Source organism: Agrilus planipennis, unplaced genomic scaffold, assembly GCF_000699045.2.
Source record: "Agrilus planipennis isolate EAB-ADULT unplaced genomic scaffold, Apla_2.0 scaffold134, whole genome shotgun sequence".
NCBI lineage: Eukaryota > Metazoa > Arthropoda > Insecta > Coleoptera > Buprestidae > Agrilus > Agrilus planipennis.
The window spans coordinates 329,966-338,195 of NW_020438860.1; the positions used below are offsets into that span (position 1 = coordinate 329,966).

The window sequence follows — 8,230 nt, forward strand, 5'->3', positions numbered from 1 at the left end:
ATTACTATACATCTATTAAAAAACCATAATGGCCGACATCAGTAACAATGCGACAACAATTGAAAAAAAATGATGGCCGACAACTGCAACAATTAGAAAACAATGATGGCCGACACTACGTCATAACGGATTAATAAAGATGGCCGGGGGCAGGGGAAAGAACTAGTATGATAAAATATATATAAAAATAAAAGAAACAATGAATGCTGTCATCACAGAGCAAAGTAGTATTATCATTGACTACTATACATCTATTAAAAAACCATAATGGTCGACATCAGTAACAATGCGACAACAATTGAAAAAGAATGATGGCCGACAACTGCAACAATTAAAAAACAATGATGGCCGACACTACGTCATAGTGGAGCAATAAAAATGGCCGGCGGCAGGGGGAAGAACCAATATAATTAAAAATAATTAAAATTTCATTTTATATGGTAATTGTTTTCGTATTTAGACTTTCTGCTTTTGTGTGTGTCCAATTGCATTTTACTTGTTCGTACTTACTATTGTAGACACATGTGAATATGTATTTGAAATTGCGCCAAAAGTATTGATATATATTTTGCCAATGCACCCATGAAAATGCTTTAATTTCGATTTGAAAATAGTTTCAAGTTAGAAAACGGGAAAATGGTACGATTTCGCAATAACTGTTTCATGTTTTGCATTTATATAGAACTATCAACGGAAAACGTTCTGGAGGTATATTCGTAAATAATCTTTGGCATCTAATCTTCCATGTATTTAATAATAGAAAAAGCGCATTTTAACTTTTACATAGGACTTGATCATCTCTTGAAAAATACATGGCATAGGGAAAATTCATAAGTCCAATAAATTCAATTTAAAACCGTTAAAGTTTATTAAGCTTTGCTCAAAAGAATTTTAGAGTTCGGTTAGTTTAGAGATATTTTCAGGTTGAAAAAATATATATAAATTATGAATTTTCGTTCGTATGAAATAAAAAGTAAAAGTTCCGATAAGGTAACGTGTAATTTCCATGTTCGATGAACAATTTGCCTTACCTGCAGATGTATATACATTGGACTTGTTCGCTATGTGCTTCTTCAAATTAAACTTTTCTTCGGCAATGTGGAACATCTTTGAATTTTAAATAGGCGTCTCTTCCGCGTTCATAAAGGAATAAGAAAGACCACAAAGAATCAGGCAATAACTAGCGAACAAATTGTTGAAATGTTTCAAGTCTTTTTATAAGGCGATTACACGTAAGGAAAATTCGTAAAATTTTTTTTATAATGTGCTCTCTCAGGCTCGAATTGTTGACAATAATATTCTATACTTGGTAGTAATAACCAATTGACAAGGGGATGATATTTGTGCAAGGTAATATTTTGAGCGTTTTGGCTTAAATTAAGATTTCTTGTCTTGTTGGCTTGGGGACATCAACATGAACAAGAAAAAAACAAGACCTTAGAACGACTTCTTAGAGGTTTTTCTCATTTTTTTTCGTTTTTTCGTTGACGAAAATGTAAGAGGTTCAGGTGATTCCCAGTTTGAATTTGAAGGGGAATTCGACAGAGGGGGTTTTGTAAGGGGGTTATTTTAGTAATACTTGTATATCATTACGCCTGAAAAGGTGTCCTACCAACCTATCTCGCCTATTTCTTACTGACTTCTACAGAGTCCTCTGTTCTCTTATTCTATCTAATACCTCTTCATTTCTAACCTTCTCTATCCACAGTATCCTCATCATTTCCAAGCTTTTCTTTACCACCGCGCCCACCAACCATGTTTCGCACCCGTACAGCGCCGCGCTCCAAACACCTTTAACAATCCTTTTCGAGTTTCTAAATTAACCGTTCGCGAGCATAGAAATGACTTCTTTTTATTGAAGACGACTCTACCCTGCGCTATCCTCTGCTTTATATCCCTACTACTCCTTCCATCCTGACTTATCTGACTTCCTAGATACTTAAAATCAGCCACTTCTTCTAATCTCTCGTCTCCTATCTTTATATTTCCCCTTTTCTCACTTTTTCTACCCCTTTTCAATCCATTAACTTTAATTTACACAAAGAACTTGTAGATTATTTGCAGATGTACTGTAAGTTTTTGAACCGGTCAACATTAGTGTTCATTTCTGGCGATTGCACCAGCTACATAAGCTTCTATAATAATGTGATTTACAGTACAAGTGTAATAACCGCCGTTTGCTCGGTACTTCCCCTCATGTCCCTCGGGGTTCGAAACGAACACATTTCGTCCCCGATCTAGGTCGAACATCAACTTCCCGTAATTTCCAAAGTCCCCTCTCTCCAGGGCCCGTTCGTAAATATCACGAAAACCCGATGAGAATTCAAACAGCGAGAGGGTGGACGATTACGTTCCCTTAATTAGCTTATAAAAGTGCGGTAAGTGTGAAATCGGTTCGACGATAACGCAGATAAGACGCTTAGGAAGGCGATACTTTTAAACAACCCTCGAGAAAGTTGAAGGGAAACAACGCAAAAGGGTGGAATTGTTGAGCAGATATAATGTACTATATCGCGACTTGTAGCAAGCACAAAAAAAAAACAATTATTAGCTAATAAAATAAAGTTACGAAACTATTTAAAACTAGAAAAATTATATTTAAATACAAAGCTTCAACATAAGGGCGTATGTCGCCGTGAGATGGAGCTATTAAATGTAAATTTGTGCAGCCAATTTAAAGTAATGTCATATAATATGTTAGACAAAGTCGATGTTTCTTCGAGGAAACGGAAGGTTTTCTAATTAGCCAGGCAAACAAACGGCGACCTTATTGTCTGAGTGGCATTTCGTTAACGGGGCGAACGAAACAAAGAAGGGTTGTTTGCTATTCTCCTTACAGAACTTCATTTGCTTTAAAACGGCATCGATAACGCGAACCCGAGAGCAAGTTGCATCTGCAATAATAGTTCTTTCTAACGTTTCCTTCTTTTCTTTTGTATCTGTATTGCACGAAGTTCTTGTACCAATATACTGAGATCGGAATCAAAGTTTCCTGGTTATTCTTTCATTCGTACAATCCACTTTGCATTGTCATATAACTTTTTTTGGGGACTAAAAACGGTAACAGAAACTTCTGCAACAAGTATATATTTAACAATTTTGGAATAACTATTTCAAATATTGCTTACATTAGTATAAAAATATGAGCATTAAAATTATATCCATAGTTGTGACAATAAAATATCAGTTTTTAGATAGATTGGTAAAGGCTTTCGCGGTCTGTAGGTGAACTGTTGCTTTCATAATTTGGGTCTAAATATAAACAGATATAAATATGAACATTAAAAAAATTAGTCGGACGGAATAGTTATGAATTTAGTGAAGTATTGTTGACCGACGCCCGGCGTCGCTTTTACGTTCGTAATTTTTGTTGCAACGGGGTTTGCTCGACGTCGGCGTTAATAAGGCGTGCGGTGGCGCTTGAACATGCGGGTGAAAATTTGGTAAAGTGGCGAGGCGCGTGCTTAGCCCGACCCTGTCGTCGCCCCTAAGCCGGAAAATATCGGCAAACGGGCAGTTGTTCGCCGACGATCCGGCAGGCCGATTTATTTCACCCACGCAGAAGATCGGGGAAAATCGCGACACGTCGGTTGTACTGCTAATACTAATCGGGACGTAGTGCGATAACATACTAGAAAATTTCACTAAAATCTGAACCCTATTTGCAATTTTGTGCTGTGATAAACAAATATCAAGACACGCGACTACAATAAATCTATTGTATCTTATACTAACTAAATAGTTACTACTTGTTATTAATCGTTAGTGTGAATAAATGGAAAAAAGGTTTATAAACAACAATGGCTATTTATACATATTCGTAGGTAAGATTTTTTGTGTGTGTTTGTGGAATTGATAATGTTGCTTAGTCCATTTCATAGTCAGTTTAACTTAAAAAACAATTTTATCAGACAAAGAAGGAGTTTCCCTGTTTTTTTTTTGCTGTTTAAATAACATTCTTCTGACTTTTACATCAATTTGTGTTTCTTAAGTATTATTGATATGTATAATGTATCATCATCATTGTGTGTACGCTACAAACAGCTTTAATTACAAGGGTTCCTTTAGACTATTGCAATTCTAGGAGGTACACAACATACACACTTCCGTTTAGTAAAGCTTTTCCATTTTAGAAAAATTGTAGGCTTTTCAAAAAGAAATCAGAATCATATTTTCCGGATGTCATTTACTTAATGACAGATTTTATCTTTTCTTGCAATGATTCAGGCATGAGCGTCTAGTCAGAGACATATTAGAGGAGTTAGGAGGGGTAGAGGTAGATCTAGATTAGATTATTGTTCGCAAATAGTTAAGGATGTGGGCTGTTCTAGTTTTAGGGAAATGCGATGTTTAGCTCAGGATAGGAAATAGTGGAGGTGCGTGTCCAACAAGTGTTATAGGCGGATAATGAGGATAACGTGGGTAGTAAAGGTTAGAAATGAAGACGTATTGGAGAGAATAGAACAGAGGACTCTATGGAAGTCGATAAAAAATAGGCGAGATACGTTGGTAGGACACCTTCTTAGGCGTGAAGGTCTAGTCAGAGACATATTAGAGGCAGAAACAGGAGTTAGGAGGGGTAGAGGTNTCCTATACATTTATATTATTTTTGCTTTTTTAATGAACATTGTGTTCTCGTCAATCGACGCGTGATTTTAATTTGAACTTGGAAGAGCTTTTTTTGCCCGAAAGTTGATTTTAATTACTTTACATAATTGACTAATACCTTAAGATAAGACCGTAATTAATGCCTTTTTGCAATTTATTTTACTATTTCGAATATAGGACGAATTAACCACTTTAATCAGTTTCTGGCCATTATTTTATTAACTTTTCGAGATTATTTTTAACTCTCATTCTTAATTATTTATTTGCGAAGTTAATTGCCGTTTCCTAAGATTAAGTCATACATTATTATTTAATGTAAATTAAATGTTATCGATATTGTAAATTATTAGATATAGAACCTTATCATGGGTGATTTTAGCGATAGGATTAAACTTTTAGCAAGTACTTTCAAACTACATATTACTAGAATACAATAAAAATTAGAGTTCGCAACAGTATGAAAACCACGGGAAATCATGCGAATAAAAAAGTTGTATGGACGTTGTATAATAAAATTCAGTCTATTTTTAATTTGTTGCCTCTTTAAACAAATTTTATTTCGTAAATATTTTATTTCAGTTCATAAAAGTACAAAACATTAACAATTACTACATTAAAACTAACTATAAATACTTCTTTTATTGCATTTTAAGTACTTCTTCCATCTTAATAGTAAATACAGATCTACAAATTTGGAATGTTTTCATACCATTTATAAAGTTTTGAGCGTGGTTATTGTATTTTTGGGACGCGAAAGTTTTTAAAAGAATTTAAACAATTTTTAATGACTAGCATTGTTCGAAATAGATCAGAATTTATTCTGCACCTACCAGATAATAAACATAAAGAGTAGTTTATTAGTAGATTAAATGTATTTCTACGTGTCTGTCTTTATTCACTAAACATTAGCAGTGATTTAACAATATTAATTAATTTGTAGAACCAAATTTTATTAACACAATTATTAGAAAAAGTTAATTCAGACTTAACACCAACTGCACATTATTAAAAGCGTCGTAACAAGCCTCTTATCGTTATTTTTTTCTGTTTTATTCAAACATTTTGACTTTCGATTTTTGTGTAATGCACCTTTCGCGAAACTATATCTAAAAAGGGCTCCAGTTTCATTTTGACGGTGTCTTTACTTAAATAAATGTAAACGCCCAGCAAAGTAAATAAAATAATTGATAAAATAGCAACAAGAATAGTTACAGCTCCTGAAACCCGGTGGTGTTTTGATTCTTCGTATTTTTTTAAAGTTATGGTGTAGTTTAAGCCATATTTCATCTTTATACACTTTAGGTAGTCTCTATTTCGAACTGTGACGTTAGTTTTTCGCACCCAAGGCTGTAAGGTGTTAAGGCCAAAATCGCAATTAAAAGGATTGTTATTTAAATCTATGACAAATTCTTGATTCCTGTAAGGGTAGGTCATAAGGTCGAATGTGTGTAATTCGTTCTCATTTAAGGATCTGATTTGATTCGACTCTAAGTCAACAAATCGAAGCTTCTTAAGGCATGTAATATTAAAGTTCAATCCAGGTATGTAATTTTGTCCTAGATAAAGGTCACGAATGCTTATAAGGTCGCAAAAGACGTTTGGGTCTCTAAAACCTTTAATTTCATTCTGTTCCAAGTGCAACTTTTGTAGTTTTGTCAAGTTACTCTTATAAAAAATGTCATGCAAGTCATTAGACAGTGCATCACCGGTGTAATCAGCAAATGCATTAGTTAAATGTAACTCTTCTAAATTTTCAAAATTTGAAAAAATCCTAGGATGATGATGATTTTCCAGCCCTTCATCAGATATAGTGAGATTATTATGGTTTAAAATGAGCCTCTCGACGTACTGAACATGATGATATGTTTTACCTTTAATTTCATTGATATGATTATTTGTCATATCAATTATTCTTAAATTATTCAAATTATTTATGTTGAAATCTCCAAAAATGTTCCAAGGCAGCGTTGGAAGATAATTTCCAGTGAATATGAGTACCTGAGTTTCTTCTGGAAGCTCTACTAACATGTCGGTGTTTTGGAAACCTGTGTTTGTACAGTTGACAATAAATAATTCTTTGCCATCATATGGGCCCCTGCCACACTTGCATTTCTTTAATAAAGGTGTTTTGCAGCTGGTACCCCCAACATAATAAAATCCAATGGAGAATAACAGGAAGAGATGTTTTAAATCGGGCACAACCAAAAACATCCTTAAAAATGGACCTAATAAAGCAAAAATAAAATTAAACATACTTATCAAAAGAAGGACTATGAATGTGAGGATATATATAGCGTTTGTAGAATCGAAAAAGTGTGTCGGATAAGCTCATAAACAGTTATTTTATTTTGAAAAAATTTCACTACTTTTGTTTCAGTAAAGGATAGCAGTTGTGATCAGAGATTGCCTTGATCTTTTCCAAAATGGTTGCTGTTATGCTAAGTGTTGTTTGTAGCAAATGCAAGTAATTTAGGGGTTTTAATAATTGTTATTAACTTAATTAGCGATAAATTAGTATATTTACTACCTGTGTTAAAATCAAAATATTCGAAATCGTTGAAACACCTGTTCCGCGTATGTTATTTGAGTTGAAATGATAACGGAGCAAATCGGATCTCAAACTTTGTTTAAAAAAAATTATCAGTTGTTTTGATTAAGCACCTTTAGTTTATGATGTCATGATGCCCACCTTTACCTGCCCAGATGACAAATCAACAGGTAAGAAAGTTTAAATTTTTTTAAAGGTAAACATCCAGGAATTTTACAAGCCTTAAGGAACATGAGTTCGCTATTTTCCATTAGGTGGCGCTCTAGGCAAAATTTTGTGAAATTCGCTTATTTGCTCTTAAGTAACAATAGAAAGCCAATAAATAAGAGAAAAAACGTTAATATTAATTAATTTAATTGTAATATGAAATGTATTTGATGTAATTAGGGACTTTCATTGAAATATTGGTCACGCGATAATAAACTACATGTTATTTCTCACCATTCTGACAGAGAGGGCGGCAAAGGTACTTGAACACTTATTTCAAATTTTAATGTAGTAAAATATATTATTATAATAAAAGGGATAACGTCATCTGAAATTAAATAAACTGAATGGTAAAATGCATAACGAAAATAATGGAGTCTTATGGTTATATATGTTTTATAAACGTCGTTGAAATAATAATTTTAAGTTTGCAAGCAGGCATAATCTTATTTGCCTATGTCCGGTAGTAATTGAAATAGTAATAGGTGAGATAATTATGTTTATAATACTATTTATTTTATTTTTTTTATTATAAGCTGGGAAATACCTTAAAATTTTGTATGCTGCGTTATTTGCGCTATTGGCAATTAGGTGGCGCTCTGATGCAGGAATATTACAAAATCGTCTTAGTTTATTATTTTATGATCTATAAAAGAAACAAAGGAATAAATGTTTGATTTTTTATTAAAAGAAGAAAATACTTTGTTGCCTAAAACTACTGGCTACTCTGAAATCTTTAAATTATTTGATAATATAACTAAATTACTGCATTAGAATAAAATGTTATCAGGGAGCACCTAAACTCGCCTGTATGGTACACGCGACAACATATGAATTCGCCACGTATTTTCGAAACTTCCTATATCT

At 33.3% G+C, this 8,230-nt stretch overlaps 2 protein-coding genes across 4 annotated transcripts in view; one reads left to right on the forward strand and one right to left on the reverse strand.

Moving 5' to 3' along the window:
• Positions 1 to 8,230, forward strand: part of LOC108739057 (alkaline phosphatase-like) — a 135,110-nt gene that overhangs the window by 10,024 nt on the left and 116,856 nt on the right. Inside the window, exon 1 of one of the 2 annotated variants that reach the window (XM_018472751.1) lies at positions 3,541 to 3,824. The exons of the other annotated variant lie outside the window; for it this stretch is intronic. The gene's annotated coding sequence lies outside the window, so the exon portion shown is untranslated. Of the gene's footprint in view, positions 1 to 3,540; positions 3,825 to 8,230 lie in introns of those variants that run through there. 2 annotated transcript variants of the gene reach the window in all.
• Positions 4,589 to 7,365, reverse strand: LOC108739058 (vasorin). Of its 2 annotated transcripts, none has more exons than XM_025973297.1 (2): positions 7,270 to 7,365; positions 4,589 to 6,833 (listed from the first exon to the last, which is right to left on the reverse strand). In XM_025973297.1, the coding sequence occupies exon 2, from the start codon at positions 6,817 to 6,819 to the stop codon at positions 5,662 to 5,664; it is 1,158 nt and encodes a 385-aa protein (XP_025829082.1). In that variant the 5' UTR covers positions 6,820 to 6,833; positions 7,270 to 7,365; the 3' UTR covers positions 4,589 to 5,661. The 2 variants fall into 2 exon arrangements, with proteins under 2 accessions (XP_025829082.1, XP_018328254.1); XM_018472752.2 differs by having other exon boundaries at positions 7,136 to 7,332.